Consider the following 17,606-nt stretch of genomic DNA (forward strand, 5'->3'; position numbering starts at 1 on the left):
GTCTATCTAGTCCTTCAATGCACACATTCAACAAATATGTAAGACTGCTCTCTTTCATTTTCGCAATATCTCCAAAATTAGAAGCATCCTGTTTCACAGTAATGTTGAAATATGTGTTCATGCATGTTGTGATAAAGTAAAGTCTGAGGGCTGTGACACCAAAACGCAAAGTGCAAAACAACTGCGGCTCAGTAGGAAGTGTTTCTGCAACCTCCTACCATCAGAGGCTAGAAACAAAAAAATACGAACCTGCAGTATTTTCGATCTTCCACTGGTGTCCTGACACAAGACTTCACAGCAGTGTCAAACATTCTGTTGGAGACCTCAGTCTGGTTAACTATCTGTCCCATTATGATACAATGAGAAAAACAGAGTGAAATGTGGTTCAAAGCTGGATCACACGCAGAATTTTTTCTCAGGAACTTTGATGTTAACAACGCAGAAAAAGAAATGAGGAACTCACAGTGAGTTCCTTCTTTTAACATCTGACTTTATACTCAAGTCTGGTCTGCGTTTTTTCCTCACAAGTTTTCCACCATCTATCCTCCTCTGTCTCGCTCTCTCTTTCATTAGTGTCTCACTACATTTCCATCTCTATCCACAATCACTCTAACCTGCTGAAAATTCTTTCCAGCTTTATGTCTCTGCGCAGCCAATCAATACAAGTCCTTTTGTCTTTCCTTAATGTCCAGCCTCACATACAACTCACTAGTCTTTTTCTTTGTCACGTCTGCCTTTGTATGCATAGCCTCCCAGCACTCCTGTATACTTTTCTCCTTGTCTTTTTTAAATCTTTGTCCAGAGGAAATATCAAACTCCTGCTTGGCAGTTTCCCTCAGCACTACAGCTGTATATTATCAGTCATCTTTTGTTGAAGCGTGTTCACTACACTACACTTAATCCAGCTTACTGCAGAATTTCTCTTTTTTCTAACTGAAATCCAGCCTGTGGGGAAAACTCACTGACAACACTCATCATCACAGCTTCAATATCCAGCTTTAATTTCATGATTCTGTCTTGCACTCTCTTCACCTCCACAACACTGTTTATATACTCTTTCTTGAATATATAACCCCTACTTCATTTTACTTCCTATCTACATCATGGTAGAGCAGATTGAAACAATGTTTTCAAGTGAACAAGTATTTAAATGACACAAGACATGAAGCCCTATTATAACATTAAAAATACATTATCCTGGGTTAAGCTCAGCCAGCAGTCCATGCAGATCAGCTGAAGCTCGTCTAAACATGCTGCTGCAGAGAATTAAGAGGAAGCAGCAGTGAACTGTTAAAATGGTCAATATTAGCCAGTCATGTAGCCTCAGCACGTGTATGCAGTTCTTACATGTACATGTATACAGAAGTTTGCAGCTCTTTAGAAGATGTGTCAAGTCTGGTCTGCGTTTTTTTTTTTTTGTTGTTGTTGTTGTTTTGCTGCTTCTTTCAGTCAATGCAGCCCATGAACATGCAGCATGTCCTTTGCAGAAAGGTAAAATAGAAATTAAGAGAAACTGTGTAAACTTGGGGTGGAACCCTCCATGCCTTGTCTTGATGTCAGTGGCTTCTATCTCCTCCTTTGGGGAGCTTATCATCCCACCAGGGTATCTGAAGAAGACGTTGCTAGTCTTGTTACAGATCTGGTTAGGGTGTTCAAGCCTATGTAGAACAGCAATGGGGAGAGAGCGTCTACTTGCTAAATCCTGCACCTAATGGTAGCTTGTGCAATTGGCTTGAAGTTGGCTTCTAGTGCCAACTCCTTTTCTGGTGTGCTCCACTCATGTACTGAGTCATGTGCTTGTTCATCTTGGCCCCTATAATGCCTGACAGGAGCTTCCACATTGTGCTGAGGAAGGTTGTTGGTTGGTATTTGAATGGGATCCATCCCTTCTAGAGTCCTGGGATCAGGACTGTCTGGCCATCTCTTAGCCATTCTGAGTTCATCTCATCCATTAGCAGCTTGTTCATTTGTACAGCTAGCTTCTTTAGCAGGACCTTGTGCTTCAATTTTTCATATTCGACTGACTCACAAACACGTGAGCAAGAGGAACATGATCTGACTGACAAGGGCAAATTTTACTACTGTATGGTTGCATTACTTACATCGATGGCATATTTGACTTCCAGCTTCTTGAGGTCGCAGCTGGTCTTATCAGATAGTATAAGGCAGGCAACTAAAACCAATTTCATGTGAACAACAAGAGCAATAGTGTTAGTGGCAGGACATCGGTCACAGAGTGACATTCGTACTTTGGTCATCACAATTTTCTCATACAGCCCTTCCTAAAATGATGCAAAAAATACTGTGATGCATCAGTCTGTGTGTGAAAGGATGTGAATTGCTCCACATGGGTGTTTATTGTAATACTATACATATTATTACAGTATAATAATACTGTATTAAAACTAAAAGTATTTCACTAATGTTGTATTAGAGTGACTTTCAACATTTTGAATTTGACAATTTGTAGTTTTGCTGTTTGATGTCTAATAGTGACCAACATAAAGTGATAAAATGTGTTCAACCACAGTGAGGAAATATTGTAATAAAACATTTTAATAATGAGTAAATGAGGCTTGATTTCGACCACATTGTGGGCTTCATTAAAAGTAAACATGATTTTTTAAAAATGCTTCCAGGACAGATGCCCCTATACTTACCTCTAAGCTCATTCAAACTTTAGTGTATGATAATTACTGATATGCAGATAATAGAGTTGGATGTCTCGAGACCGGTTACGTGTTGTTGGTCTTGTCTTGGTCTCGACAGACTTTGGTCTTGGTCTTGTCTTGGTCTCGCTGTCTCGGTCTTGCTGTCTCAGATCCACATAGTGGTCGGGAGATTTGGAGTCAACAGTATTCATGACACACAACGTAACGTTCGATAATGTGTCATGCGCAAACGCATCAGCTCTAAGAGCCGTGCGTAGAGAGTGCTTTGTAGTGAATCAGTGGAGTCGACTCCCATTGAGCGAGAGCCGGCTCCTCACCTAATTTCCTTTCGCTGCTCAGCTCTCACACAGTGGCTCAGCTATGCTCCAATCCCTCCATATTGTGGGCAATCACATGCGAGGATATAGGATATATCATTATGTGAAAAACAGAGAGGGTGAGAAACGCGACAGTCAAGTGGAGCGTGCGTCTGTCCTCTCAGTAAGTGAGTGAGACAGTAGACAGCGGTGAGGAGGGCTGTGCGAAAGCAAAAACACATAAATATGCCTGACACCCGTAAACGTAGCAGCATCTGGCTGCAGTTTAAAGACTTTTTTGTCTCAGTCTCGGTCTCGTCTCGGTCTTTGTCTGGGTCTGGACTCGGTCTGTCTTGGTCTTGGTTTAGGAGGTCTTGACTACAAGTCTAGCAGATAACATGTCCAACTGATGTGTTTGTATCTCAGGAATTTTACTGAATCTTTCGATCTTTTAGCTGCTTCCTTTAGGAGTGCAAATCATCTGCCTCCTTCTCACCTTATCTCTAGCATCCTCCTCTCTCACACCCAAACTCTACATGTCTTTGTTCACTACATGCATGAATCTTCTCTGTGGTCTTCTCCCTTTCCTCCTGCCTTATGGCTCTTTTGTCCAGTATATCCACTAGTACCCTTACTTCATTCTTTTTAGTTCTCACAAGTTTTCCACCATCTATCCTCCTCTGTCTCGCTCTCTCTTTCATTAGTGTCTCACTACATTTCCATCTCTATCCACAATCACTCTAACCTGCTGAAAATTCTTTCCAGCTTTATGTCTCTGCGCAGCCAATCAATACAAGTCCTTTTGTCTTTCCTTAATGTCCAGCCTCACATACAACTCACTAGTCTTTTTCTTTGTCACGTCTGCCTTTGTATGCATAGCCTCCCAGCACTCCTGTATACTTTTCTCCTTGTGTTTTTTAAATCTTTGTCCAGAGGAAATATCAAACTCCTGCTTGGCAGTTTCCCTCAGCACTACAGCTGTATATTATCAGTCATCTTTTGTTGAAGCGTGTTCACTACACTACACTTAATCCAGCTTACTGCAGAATTTCTCTTTTTTCTAACTGAAATCCAGCCTGTGGGGAAAACTCACTGACAACACTCATCATCACAGCTTCAATATCCAGCTTTAATTTCATGATTCTTTCTTGCACTCTCTTCACCTCCACAACACTGTTTATATACTCTTTCTTGAATATATAACCCCTACTTCATTTTACATCCTATCTACATCATGGTAGAGCAGATTGAAACAATGTTTTCAAGTGAACAAGTATTTAAATGACACAAGACATGAAGCCCTATTTTAACATTAAAACACATTATCCTGAGTTAAGCTCAGCCAGCAGTCCATGCAGATCAGCTGAAGCTCATCTAAACATGCTGCTGCAGAGAATTAAGGGGAAGCAGCAGTGAACTGTTAAAATGGTCAATATTAGCCAGTCATGTAGCCTCAGCGCGTGTATGCAGTTCTTACATGTACATGTATACAGAAGTTTGCAGCTCTTTAGAAGATGTGTTGTGAAACTTTGTGTATGCACAGCAGAAGCATCATGGCACATTTCACAAATTGGATGTGATTGTATGGGCTCAAATTGTGGCCATAAATATTTTGTACTTGTAAATCAAATGTGTAGTTGTGGACTGAGTTTTGTTACCTTGTAAACCAAAATATCTGAAAATGTTTGTGCAATGATATATGAGAATTTGTGTGTGTGTAAAAAAATATTTACACAAGTTACACGTTTTTTGTTAAGGTCTGGTTACAGATACAAAGCAAAAAACTACGTGTTAAACTCTGCACTTGTGTGTGAGTTGCATAAAGTGCCCCTCTGACAGCCAAACCCATCTGTTCTCTGATTGGATTTTTACATTTGTGAGTGACATGACATTGACCAATCAGCTGAAAGGAAGAAAAATCGTGTCAAAATTCGTACTCGTATGTTAAAACGCACATACAAGTGAGGGAACTTGTGTGTGTGAATTTTACACATAGTTTTTTGCTTTCTATCTGTAACCAGAACTTAACAGAAAATGTGTAACTTGTGTAAATATTTTTACACAATGTTTTCTTCTTCTTTTTTACACACACACACACACACACAAATTCTCACCTATATGTAGCCTGGGACCCGCACAGGACACAATTGCTGGGGTTCTTAATGTGCAGTCTTTTACTGTTGGTGAAGACAGAATAAGCAAAAATGTCTTTTTTCCCCTTTATTTTTATCCAACAACAACCATATGGACTTGTACTGAACTTTGACAGCATGAGAGGAAAAAAGATCAATATGAAGAATAGAGGAAATTAAATAAAATACAAAGGACAAAATACGGCAGTGGCCTCTGACTGTAAAGAACTAAATACAAAGAGCTTAATTACACCAGGTTCCTTTAAAAAGTGTGGAAATGTTACATGCATTTTATATAAACACTTATATTCCACAGCGATATCTCAGCTCACTCGGGATATTGGAGCACACTGATGATCTTGCAACTTATCCCCTACAAGCAGAAAATGGCCGCCTTGCGCTGCACATGAGGTCCTTTGCATAATTTCAAAAGTACATCATCTTGTTAAAATACTGACCAGAATCAGAAATACTTTATTAATCCCAAAGGAAATTAGGGTTACAGCAGGCAGCACGCTAATGGCAAATGCGCACTTACAAAGGAACCTTCTGACCAAACTTACACCAACATCACATTGGGAAGACATGTCAGAGACGTAGGCTGATAGGAAAAAAACAACGAAAATACATAACAGGAGGTGAGAGGAGGAGAAAAAAAAACTCCACTCAGACTGAGCTCCTAGTGGGAGAACAGTTTGATAACAGAAAAAACACCTCAGCATAAAAAGCACATGACTATCAATACAGCATAGAAACACAAGACAAGCAACAAGGCCGGGTAAAGGGTGAGAGAGAGAGCCGGTGTAGACAGCACATCCGGTCCTGCAGCATGTCTGAGCTGGTCCAGTCGACCGCCATCTTCCCCGGGAGGGCACAAGCATCGAAGGCGTTTGGAAAGGGAGGGGGGATCAGTGTGTGCATATCAGTGTATGTGTGTGTGTGTGTCCAGAGTTCAGCTGAGACAGTGTCCTTTGCCCTGCCAGGCTAAGTAAACAGTCTTCCAGCCAACCCAGGTGGCCTTGCGTAGGATAGGAAGAACAGACTATTATCAGGGTGTTTTTGTTTAGCTCCAGCCTTGAGATCATAGCTGTTGCTGGAGTGGTATCCGCATGAAGTGATGGTGGTTTTACTTTAGTGTGAACAACTCATGTGAATTTCAAAGCTGTTCTAACAGTCCAACACTGGTCTCTCAATCTCCTGTTGGAGAGCCGTGAGCTTCTCCATGATGTTATCAAACTTACGTTCCGTGATGTTGTCCTTCTTATGCTCAAAGAGCAGATACTGAGAACTCACAACCGCAGTGAGCTTCTCCAAGATGTGATCAAGTTTCGCTCAGAGGTCTTATTCTGAGTGTTCACAGCAGCCGTAAGCTTCTCCAAGATCTTATGCGTGCTGCGCTCAGTGAGCCCATTTAGAGAATTCACCACCCTTCCCATCGATTCAATCCCAGCCTTGTGGGGTTTTGAACAGCTGATTCCGCTTTCTTTAATCTTCGATAAGCCAGGGCCAAGCCAGCTCCGATCAGCAAGAACCCTGTTACCATGGTTCCAAATAGGTTGATATCTTCAACACTCAGGCTCACCCGAACCCAGACTTCTCGTTGAGAAAAGGGTGTGAATTGCATTCAGGGACCAGTTGATCAAATCCATAATTCCTCTTTAGGTTTGTGAGAGAGTGTTCCAGGGAAAAGTAATACAAAAAAACACACTAGACAAGGACACAAGAGGCTAAGCAGGTAAGATAAGGGATCATGTGATCAACGATGCTTCGTGTCAGCTGTTTTACTGAGCCATGAGCTCCATGAAGAGAGTCCAGAGATTCCACTAGATGGATCCTTCCAGCGTGACCTCCAGGATCCAGACCTGCACACACACTCAGACTGCCGGGATTTAGGATCGCATCACTCAAGGAGCGTGTGTGTGTGTGTGTGTGTGTGTGTGTGTGTGTGTGTGTGTGTGTGTGTGTGTGTGGTTTGAAGGCGTGACCTCGTCATTAAGAGAAGTAAGAAGTTCCTGGTTTGAAGTGAAGACGAACTGAAGCAGCATTAAACCATCAGAGCTCTGAGATGAAACACACTTTGCTCTGCTTCATCTTCCTCAGTGAGTAAATTCTCTTCTTATTTCTGTCACTTTCTCTGTTCTAACTTTTATTTGTCTCCATTTTATTTTCATTTATAATTCGTTTTGCGACTCACTTCTTCATTTCTTTGTTCTCTCTGATAATTATTGGTTTCTGTGGTTAAACATAGTGTGAAGTTTGGATATGAGTGGAATTTAAATGTTTCCACAAATTTTTTTTTGCACTTTACAAAATATTTTTAGTTTCCCAACAGTTTGATCCCCAGAAATTTCTACTTTTTTCTTGTACATGGAATCTATAATCAAATGCTTTTCGTCTACTCTTCTATGAGAGACAAACTTATAATAGTAGAGCTGATGAAACAAACACTGTGTTTCATTTCTTCTCTTAATGAGCTGAAGAGCAACAAAGTGAGAACTGGATGTTTAGCAGCGCGACTAAAATGTTCATTTCACATACAAATATGGAAATAGCTGCTGCTGCTGCTGCTGCTGGTGATGATGATGATGTCATCAAAGATAAAAAAAAAAAAGTCAAATTTCATTTTTGTATCTTTTTCACAACCTTAAACTCTGAATCTTCCACATAAGATGCTTTGTGTTCGTGTATAAAACAGGAAGTTTGCTGTTTGCAAATAAAACCAGAAAAATGAAGTTAACTGAACTTCTGTCATCAGTTCAAATTAATAATCATCTGTCACATTTAATCAATAGTAAGATTGTAACTAAAGATTGTTCATCCTTTCAGCAGCACTTCAGGATGGAAACACTGGTTTGGTCAAAGCACAAACTCTCCCTCACAGAGCAGAGGAAGGAGGAAACATCACAGTTAAATGCAGCTTTTATTTCTCTGGAAGCAGGAAACTCTTCTGTAAGGAAAAATGTGAAGATGGAAACATTCTTGTTGAAACATCTGATGATGCAGCTCAGAACGGCAGATACAGCATTAAATATGAAAACAAAGGTGTTACCTCATATGATATTATGTATGTGAGCATCACACAGCTGAAACAGTCTGACTCAGGACGGTACAGGTGCTCCTTGGAGAGAGTCTTGTGGCCAGATGGAAACTATGATTTCGAGCTGATTGTCACAGAAGGTGAGTTTCTGCTAACAGTCGTGTTTGTCTTTGAAGGTGTGACAGAAGCTTCACGTCTCAAAAGCAGCTACTTTTCCTTCAAATCACCTACAGATGTTATATTTATCTGAAACATCAAGTTTCATCAGTTCTGCTGTCAAACAGCCCATAACCACGTCAGTCACATGCAGATATATAAACTGCTTCAAGTGGTCTTATTATGACTCTGATGGTTTCATTGTTCACAACTTCAACCACTTCAACACCAAACGGGACTCTGAGACCTCTTTCTGCAGGGCAACAACGTATATATAGAGATCAGAGAGGGGGACAGACAGAGCAGTTCACCTCCTGCAGAAGTGTCCTCAACAGATGCTGCACCAAAAACCTCCAGCCAGATGGAGATGAAAACAATAGACCTCTACAGCCTCTCCACCTCTCCTCACAACAAAGTAATTAAAACTGTGGTCTGATTTTAAGCTCTGAGGTCAGAAATTAGGATCTAGATCACAGTTTGTGCATTAAAGTAATTTATCATTGATAGATATTTTATGCGATTGCTAGTATTAATGCTTAAAAATGCTGCTTTTTAGTTTTTGTTTGTTTTTGTGCATTTAACATAAATTGCATTTTTTTTGGTTCATTCTTGTTTCATTAACAAGCTGATAGCAAATGTTTTTTAAGATTTCATACTTAAATATTTCTTGTACACATATTTTATCTTCTCTCAGAGTTTATCTGTATGAATTTTTATTCATTTACATCATATTTTGAGAGACTGAAGTTTGATTCCTTTAGGACTGAAGATGACATGAATGCAGTTGATTATACTGAAGTGGATTTCTCCCACTATCGTGCCACCAACAGCGCCCCCTGTGGTAATGCAATATATGTTTGTACTTCGTCCCCAGGTACATGCCAGCTCTGCCGACCACACCGCAGATGCTTCACCTCCTCATATGTCCAAAAACATCAGTAGTGATGCTGCTGATGAAAGCTCGGTGGCTAACAGATGAACAGAATCCATACAACAGTATATTTTTCTGTTTATGACCATCTGTCTGTCAAACAATTACACTGAAAGTTGTTTTTATTACAGCTACTTTTAGTTTAGTTTAACAGATGGCATGATGGTATGACTGGCAGGCTGCTCCTGGAGCACGATCCTTAAATGTAGTCAGCAAAAAGGCTCCAGGTGGCTAACTTCATCTATTTTATTTTAGTGTGTATTTTACCAAACCAATGGAACTCAGATTAACTGCTGTGTCACCTGTTACTGTTGTCATCAGTCAGACTGAAACAAACAATAAAAGGACAGAAAAAAATTCTAATGTAAAAAATGTTTTTTAATACCTACATTTGTTAATATTTAACTTTTCAGCATAACAGCGCTGAAGTTTCAGTTGAGACTGGATGAAGGTCTGAAGTGTCTCCTTTTATTTGTTCTCTAAATAGTGTCAGAAACGCTGATGTAGCATAAATATGGAGAGAAGGTTTGCAAATATGATCCACAACCATAAAGTAAGATTTACAAGTGTACACAATGATTGGTGTGTAACTTTGAGGACTCACAAGTATGATTTGTTTAGTGCATGTTTTGTACAATCAGTGTACAAAACATGTACAGTGTTCCCTAGTTTATTATAGATGTAAATATTTTCTGTATAGATGTAAGGCTGTAAAACCCCTCACTACACACTTTATACACTTTTCTCAGACAGGCATGAACATTTTCACGGGATTTAGGATCGCATCACTCACCCCGACTGGTGAGAGAGGAGTGTGTGTGTGTGTGTGTGTGTGTGTGTGTGTGTGTGTGTGGTTTGAAGGCGTGACCTCGTCATTAAGAGAAGTAAGAAGTTCCTGGTTTGAAGTGAAGACGAACTGAAGCAGCATTAAACCATCAGAGCTCTGAGATGAAACACACTTTGCTCTGCTTCATCTTCCTCAGTGAGTAAATTCTCTTCTTATTTCTGTCACTTTCTCTGTTCTAACTTTTATTTGTCTCCATTTTATTTTCATTTATAATTCGTTTTGCGACTCACTTCTTCATTTCTTTGTTCTCTCTGATAATTATTGGTTTCTGTGGTTAAACATAGTGTGAAGTTTGGATATGAGTGGAATTTAAATGTTTCCACAAATTTTTTTTTGCACTTTACAAAATATTTTTAGTTTCCCAACAGTTTGATCCCCAGAAATTTCTACTTTTTTCTTGTACATGGAATCTATAATCAAATGCTTTTCGTCTACTCTTCTATGAGAGACAAACTTATAATAGTAGAGCTGATGAAACAAACACTGTGTTTCATTTCTTCTCTTAATGAGCTGAAGAGCAACAAAGTGAGAACTGGATGTTTAGCAGCGCGACTAAAATGTTCATTTCACATACAAATATGGAAATAGCTGCTGCTGCTGCTGCTGCTGGTGATGATGATGATCTCATCAAAGATAAAAAAAAAAAGTCAAATTTCATTTTTGTATCTTTTTCACAACCTTAAACTCTGAATCTTCCACATAAGATGCTTTGTGTTCGTGTATAAAACAGGAAGTTTGCTGTTTGCAAATAAAACCAGAAAAATGAAGTTAACTGAACTTCTGTGATCAGTTCAAATTAATAATCATCTGTCACATTTAATCTATAGTAAGATTGTAACTAAAGATTGTTCATCCTTTCAGCAGCACTTCAGGATGGAAACACTGGTTTGGTCAAAGCACAAACTCTCCCTCACAGAGCAGAGGAAGGAGGAAACATCACAGTTAAATGCAGCTTTTATTTCTCTGGAAGCAGGAAACTCTTCTGTAAGGAAAAATGTGAAGATGGAAACATTCTTGTTGAAACATCTGATGATGCAGCTCAGAACGGCAGATACAGCATTAAATATGAAAACAAAGGTGTTACCTCATATGATATTATGTATGTGAGCATCACACAGCTGAAACAGTCTGACTCAGGACGGTACAGGTGCTCCTTGGAGAGAGTCTTGTGGCCAGATGGAAACTATGATTTCGAGCTGATTGTCACAGAAGGTGAGTTTCTGCTAACAGTCGTGTTTGTCTTTGAAGGTGTGACAGAAGCTTCACGTCTCAAAAGCAGCTACTTTTCCTTCAAATCACCTACAGATGTTATATTTATCTGAAACATCAAGTTTCATCAGTTCTGCTGTCAAACAGCCCATAACCACGTCAGTCACATGCAGATATATAAACTGCTTCAAGTGGTCTTATTATGACTCTTCAACACCAAACGGGACTCTGAGACCTTTTTCAGCTTCAGTGTTTCTCTCATCAGCCTCCACACCACCAACAGCACAGAGTTTAAGCTCAACTTCAGGAAGCTCCACACCTTCATCAGCCTTGTCTGGAAGTTCAGGTACGTTATAGATTTTTATATGTATGCAGATTTATATGTGATCCATTAATGAGTGAACTATCTAGTAGTGACACACTGTGAGATGTGGAAGAAGAACATTTCTAAAATGTAAACTTCTTTCCTCGGTGTTGATGTACATGTAGAATGACAATAAATGGCTACTCTATTCTGAGTAAAAGATAAAAATGTGTTGAAATGAATTAAAGTAGAAAAATATTGGCATGATAGTAGAATTAAAGTCAAAACTGTCAAATGAATGTAACATGTGTTTGACTGAAAACTGATCATTGCAGTGACTTCAGTAAAAAGCACAACAGCTAAAGAAATAAGTTTCCACCACAGCAGGTCAGCAGCTGAGAGAGGACATGGCTGACTTCCTCACAGCAGCACTGCATGAGATCTGTGCTAGATGACAGATATAGACTGTGATTAGTCACTGTTTGGTTTCAGAGCGTTTTCACAAGTGTCAGTGTAACAGACACAGACAGAGGAAAGCATTGTGGGAGCTGTAGTTGTTACTGAGTGAAGCAGAATAGGGAGCTGCTCAAGTTTTAGCAGAAAGTACAACAGCAGGTACTCAATACAGAAAACTTGGTTAAAGTATAAATACTTTCTGTGCTTCATTAAATAATTTCATGCAGAAGGAAATTGATTTTTTCTGATTTGTTTTTCTGTCATGATTGATAAGCAGTTTGTCACATAAATGCCTGAGTAACTGTGTTCAGTCCAAAAACACATGTTATTCTGTATGTTTACTGCTAAATGAACCGGCTTTGCTCCACATGTTTACACTGCGAGTAAAAAACCTTTCTCTGTTAAACTCCTGCAGATGTGCTGATTTATGTGCGTCTTATTGTGGTCATTATCATCAGCGCCTTTTTAGCAACTTTGTTGATTTTCTACATGATGAAGAGGACAGCTAAACCCAAAGGTGAGGCTACAGGAAACACGCACGATGGTGTTTTTAACTCTTTAGTTGCCCTGGGTGTCCTGCTGTCTCTCCTACCACATTTTTTTGTACAGCTGACTCCCATCAGCAATTACAAGGCAGAGAAAGGTGAGCTCTGGTGCCAGAGAGCCATGTTGGTGGGTGCAGCTAGTGAGCTGTGTTTGGTGATTGTTTGCTCCTGCTCGGTGGAGAGGAGTGTTTGGTGACTAATCCTTTTTTTTAATCTACTTTTTCAGTTCACTGACTGATGCCTGAGTTTTGGTTTGCTTCTTTAAATGGTGATAGCGGCTTAACCATGTCTTTTAGTTCAGTTACTAACAGAAGCATTAATAAAACTCTTTAGTTTAACCATTTTGCCTCCCTGTCTCCTTTTTTCGACCCAGACACTTTTTATCACTTTCCCTCATCCCCTGGACCTTTTTAGGGAAATATAACAAAGAGTCGTCCCATTAAACCCTTTAAAAACTTAAACATAGTAAAATTTAGAAATACATATCATAGGGAACTGGTTTCTGTCCAGAAAATATTAATGTCCTGACAACATAAGTAACACAAGGAAAATGACAATTAAAAGCCTGAAATGAGCTTCCAACTGTGGCTCAAATATTCTCAAATTCAGTCTGTCAGAACTTCTAAAATCATGCAGTTTGTTTACTGGGAAAATAAAAATTTCGTCACATTATGAACACAAAATTCAAATAGAACACATAAATTACATCAAATGTTTAAACTGAGAACATGTACCATTTTCAGAAAACTATTAGCTCATTCTGAATTTGATGGCGCACCATGTAGCGTCCCCTCATCTTTTAACAACAGTCTGGAAACATCTGGAGACCGAGGGGACTGAGGAGACTAGCTGTTAGGAATGTCGTCCTGTTCTTGTCTGTTAGAGGTTTCGAGCTGCTCAGCAGTCCTGAGTCTTCTCTGTCATGTGTTTGGTTTAATGATGCTCCAAATATTTTGAGCTGGTCAAAGGTCTGGACTGCAGGCCGTGAAGCCAGGCTGGTGTAGTAGATACAGAATGCAGTTTAATATGGTGTTGATGAAATATACCTATATATAAGACCTTCCCTTAAAAAGACGTCTGGATGGGAGTACACCTTCCAGCATTGATGGCGCCTTTTTTCAGGTGTTGAAGCTTCCAATTCCACAGATACTGATGAACCCCCGTACCATCAGAGATGAAGGCTTTTGACCTGAGCACTGATAATAAACGGAACAGTCTTTCTCTTTAGTCCAGCAGACGCAACATCCAAGAGAATTTCAGCTTTTAATTGATCTCACTACAGAACAGTTTTCCACTTTGCTTCAGTCAATGAAAATTGATCTGTAGCTGAGAGAAGACTCCTTTACTTCTTTGAAACTTCACCTCTTTAAGATGCTCTTTTTATACCGAGTTACTGACCTGTTACGAAAGAGTTATTCTTCCAGCTGTTTGGGTTTAGCAATGCTTATTGTTCCAGCCTCCTGTTGCCCCCATGCAAACTTTTGTGAGGCATTTTTTCTGACATTAAATTCAAAATGAGCTACTGTGTTTCATGACATTATAAAAAAAAGCCTCATTTGATTGATTTTTTTTTATTTTCTAATGAATAAAATATCAGTTTAAGAGGTTTGGGAATCATTGCATTGTTTTTATTTATATTTAACACATGTCCAACATTCTTGATATTATTTTTAAAAACTAAATTGAAAATAACATTGGCCGTCCGACTGCGGTCTGGAGTGTGGAGCCTTCCTGCTGCTGCAGAGTCGGGGTGGTCTGCCTCCCCCCACCGCAGGGAAAAGGGAAACACCACCTGGGTCTGGGTGCAGTTCCCCCCTCCAGGGGCGGGGGCACCTAGACCCGGTTTGTAGAGTATGCTTGGGGAGTGTGATCGTGTGTACAGCGTCTCTTTATGTCTGTCTCCACGTTGGTTGAGTGTGGAGTAAGTGCATATGAGAGCATGAGGGTGGGAATGGATGTTTGTATCTGTGTGTGCCTGTATGTCTGTGTCTATATGTCAGGTTGGGTGTCAGGCGCCACCTCTCTGGGGACATCTCAGGCCCTCCAAGGTTTGGAGGCCTATCTCCCCCTACCACCACTTCCCCTGCCAGTGGCGGACTCCCTCAGACATCGGTGCGTTGGTGGTTCTTTGTGTCCGGGGATGGGCGTCCAGGTACACACCGGCTCACTCCTTGGCGGCCGCTTATCGGGGCCTGGAGCCTGGGGCTCGCTCGGGCCACTTCGGAGGTGGGGTGCCCCCGGCCTCTCGGCCTGGGGCTCGGTCACTCAGGCACAGCTGGCTGCCGGCGGAGCTCATGGGCGCGTCACTGCAACTCCCCCTGGCTTCTGCTCCGCGGCTGCTGAGTGAGCCCTCATCTGGGACTCTCCTCAGCTCTTTCCGGGACAGTGGCGCAGCTGCCCCTCTGTTGGTCTTCCTTGGTCTCTTGTGTTCTGGGGGCCTCTGGATGTCTGGAGTTTTGATCTCCTCCACACCTGCTTCATGCCCTGGAGGACGGGGCTGTGGCCCCCCCACACCCTCTAGCAGATTATTACATGAAGGAACCTTTTAAAAAACAAAAAACAAGCGCGTCCATGCTCACAGGTGTGCACACGGGTGATCACACCCACAAACTACACCCTTTTTGGCTCCTACCTCAAAGCACACTGTGTTCTGTTGATCTTATGTGCTGCACAATAATGTTTAACATTTAGTATTTACTGTCATATTCCCATATATCATTGTGATGTTGTTTATTCTATTACTCTTGTTCTCTTCTGCTTGCTTTCTTTTTTCTTTCTCAGCAGGTGATCCAGGTGATTGATATATGCATTTTTTTTTCTCTGCCCGTTCTGTTGGTTTTTGTCTTTTGCCCTTCTCCCCCGTCCCTCTTCTCAGCTGTTTCCCTTTCCCTCTTTCTTTCTCCCCTTCTTTCCTCCAGTCAAGTCTGTCCCGTATTCAGTAAGTGAAAATAAAATAAACAATAAAAGGTGAATCAAATGGACCATTACGGCAAGGCTGGGATGGTCAGTTTGGTAAAGTAAATCCGTTGGGCATCTTTCTTTGCCTTTAGACAACAATTCTGATGGCAAAAGAGCCAAACGGGACAGGCCAAAAAAAAAGAAAAAAAAAAGAAAAAAAGAAAATAACATTTAAAACAGAGTCTATCCAGTCTAATCAGTCTACCCTTCCCTCTTTGTCAACACCATCAGTTCTTCATTTGGGAATAAGAACAATGACTGGTTAAAAGAAATTGTCATTATTGATAGGCAGGCTCCTTTTTCTTTAGTATTAATGCCTCGTTGGTCCTCTTTGTCTGATCCTTTCAGATCTACAGATGTAGTTCCGCTGGTTAAAGACTGATGTTTATCTTCTGATCTGCATATTTTTCAGGACCTCCTGTGGAGTCTGAGAGTGCTGACATCACACAGGTGAGTTTTAGGAACTGTGACACCTGAGCTTCATCACAGCTTGAGTTGTATCAATCAGCTGGTTTGTTCCTTCTGCAGGGCAACAATGTATATATAGAGATCAGAGAGGGGGACAGACAGAGCAGTTCACCTCCTGCAGACGTGTCCTCAACAGATGCTGCACCAAAAACCTCCAGCCAGATGGAGATGAAAACAATAGACCTCTACAGCCTCTCCACCTCTCCTCACAACAAAGTAAGTAAAACTGTGGTCGGATTTTAAGCTCTGAGGTCAGAAATTAGGATCTAGATCACAGTTTGTGCATTAAAGTAATTTATCATTGATAGATATTTTATGCGATTGCTAGTATTAATGCTTAAAAATGCTGCTTTTTAGTTTTTGTTTGTTTTTGTGCATTTAACATAAATTGCATTTTTTTTGGTTCATTCTTGTTTCATTAACAAGCTGATAGCAAATGTTTTTTAAGATTTCATACTTAAATATTTCTTGTACACATATTTTATCTTCTCTCAGAGTTTATCTGTATGAATTTTTATTCATTTACATCATATTTTGAGAGACTGAAGTTTGATTCCTTTAGGACTGAAGATGACATGAATGCAGTTGATTATACTGAAGTGGATTTCTCCCACTATCGTGCCACCAACAGCGCCCCCTGTGGTAATGCAATATATGTTTGTACTTCGTCCCCAGGTACATGCCAGCTCTGCCGACCACACCGCAGATGCTTCACCTCCTCATATGTCCAAAAACATCAGTAGTGATGCTGCTGATGAAAGCTCGGTGGCTAACAGATGAACAGAATCCATACAACAGTATATTTTTCTGTTTATGACCATCTGTCTGTCAAACAATTACACTGAAAGTTGTTTTTATTACAGCTACTTTTAGTTTAGTTTAACAGATGGCATGATGGTATGACTGGCAGGCTGCTTCTGGAGCACGATCCTTAAATGTAGTCAGCAAAAAGGCTCCAGGTGGCTAACTTCATCTATTTTATTTTAGTGTGTATTTTACCAAACCAATGGAACTCAGATTAACTGCTGTGTCACCTGTTACTGTTGTCATCAGTCAGACTGAAACAAACAATAAAAAGACAGAAAAAAAATTCTAATGTAAAAATGTTTTTTAATACCTACATTTGTTAATATTTAACTTTTCAGCATAACAGCGCTGAAGTTTCAGTTGAGACTGGATGAAGGTCTGAAGTGTCTCCTTTTATTTGTTCTCTAAATAGTGTCAGAAACGCTGATGTAGCATAAATATGGAGAGAAGGTTTGCAAATATGATCCACAACCATAAAGTAAGATTTACAAATGTACACAATGATTGGTGTGTAACTTTGAGGACTCACAAGTATGATTTGTTTAGTGCATGTTTTGTACAATCAGTGTACAAAACATGTACAGTGTTCCCTAGTTTATTATAGATGTAAATATTTTCTGTATAGATGTAAGGCTGTAAAACCCCTCACTACACACTTTATACACTTTTCTCAGACAGGCATGAACATTTTCACATTTTCTCTTGTTTATACACTCTCAAGGCTCAAACTTTCATAGAAAAATAAGGGGTGTGAGTGTGGGGACCGGTGATAAATGGGTCAGGAATGG

At 40.2% G+C, this 17,606-nt stretch overlaps 2 protein-coding genes across 2 annotated transcripts; both read left to right on the forward strand.

Annotated features, from left to right (window-relative positions):
- The first annotated feature begins 7,063 nt into the window (after positions 1–7,063).
- On the forward strand, positions 7,064–9,235 carry LOC146551222 (uncharacterized). The gene is made up of 5 exons (XM_085261019.1): positions 7,064–7,199; positions 7,927–8,277; positions 8,422–8,432; positions 8,553–8,708; positions 9,032–9,235. Exons 1-5 carry the CDS (start codon positions 7,166–7,168, stop codon positions 9,233–9,235), a joined length of 756 nt encoding a protein of 251 aa, XP_085117145.1. The 5' UTR covers positions 7,064–7,165.
- Positions 9,236–10,082: 847 nt separating this feature from the next.
- Positions 10,083–17,042, forward strand: LOC146551223 (uncharacterized). The gene is made up of 7 exons (XM_085259068.1): positions 10,083–10,206; positions 10,933–11,300; positions 11,473–11,626; positions 12,456–12,557; positions 15,956–15,993; positions 16,072–16,227; positions 16,687–17,042. The coding sequence occupies exons 1-7, from the start codon at positions 10,173–10,175 to the stop codon at positions 16,789–16,791; spliced, it is 957 nt and encodes a 318-aa protein (XP_085115194.1). The 5' UTR covers positions 10,083–10,172; the 3' UTR covers positions 16,792–17,042.
- The last annotated feature ends 564 nt before the right edge of the window (positions 17,043–17,606 follow it).

The sequence above is a fragment of the Mchenga conophoros genome, linkage group LG20 (genome assembly GCF_057382185.1).
Source record: "Mchenga conophoros isolate Kocher_MC1m ecotype Shallow Benthic linkage group LG20, M_conophoros_male_GT1.1, whole genome shotgun sequence".
Lineage (NCBI taxonomy): Eukaryota > Metazoa > Chordata > Actinopteri > Cichliformes > Cichlidae > Mchenga > Mchenga conophoros.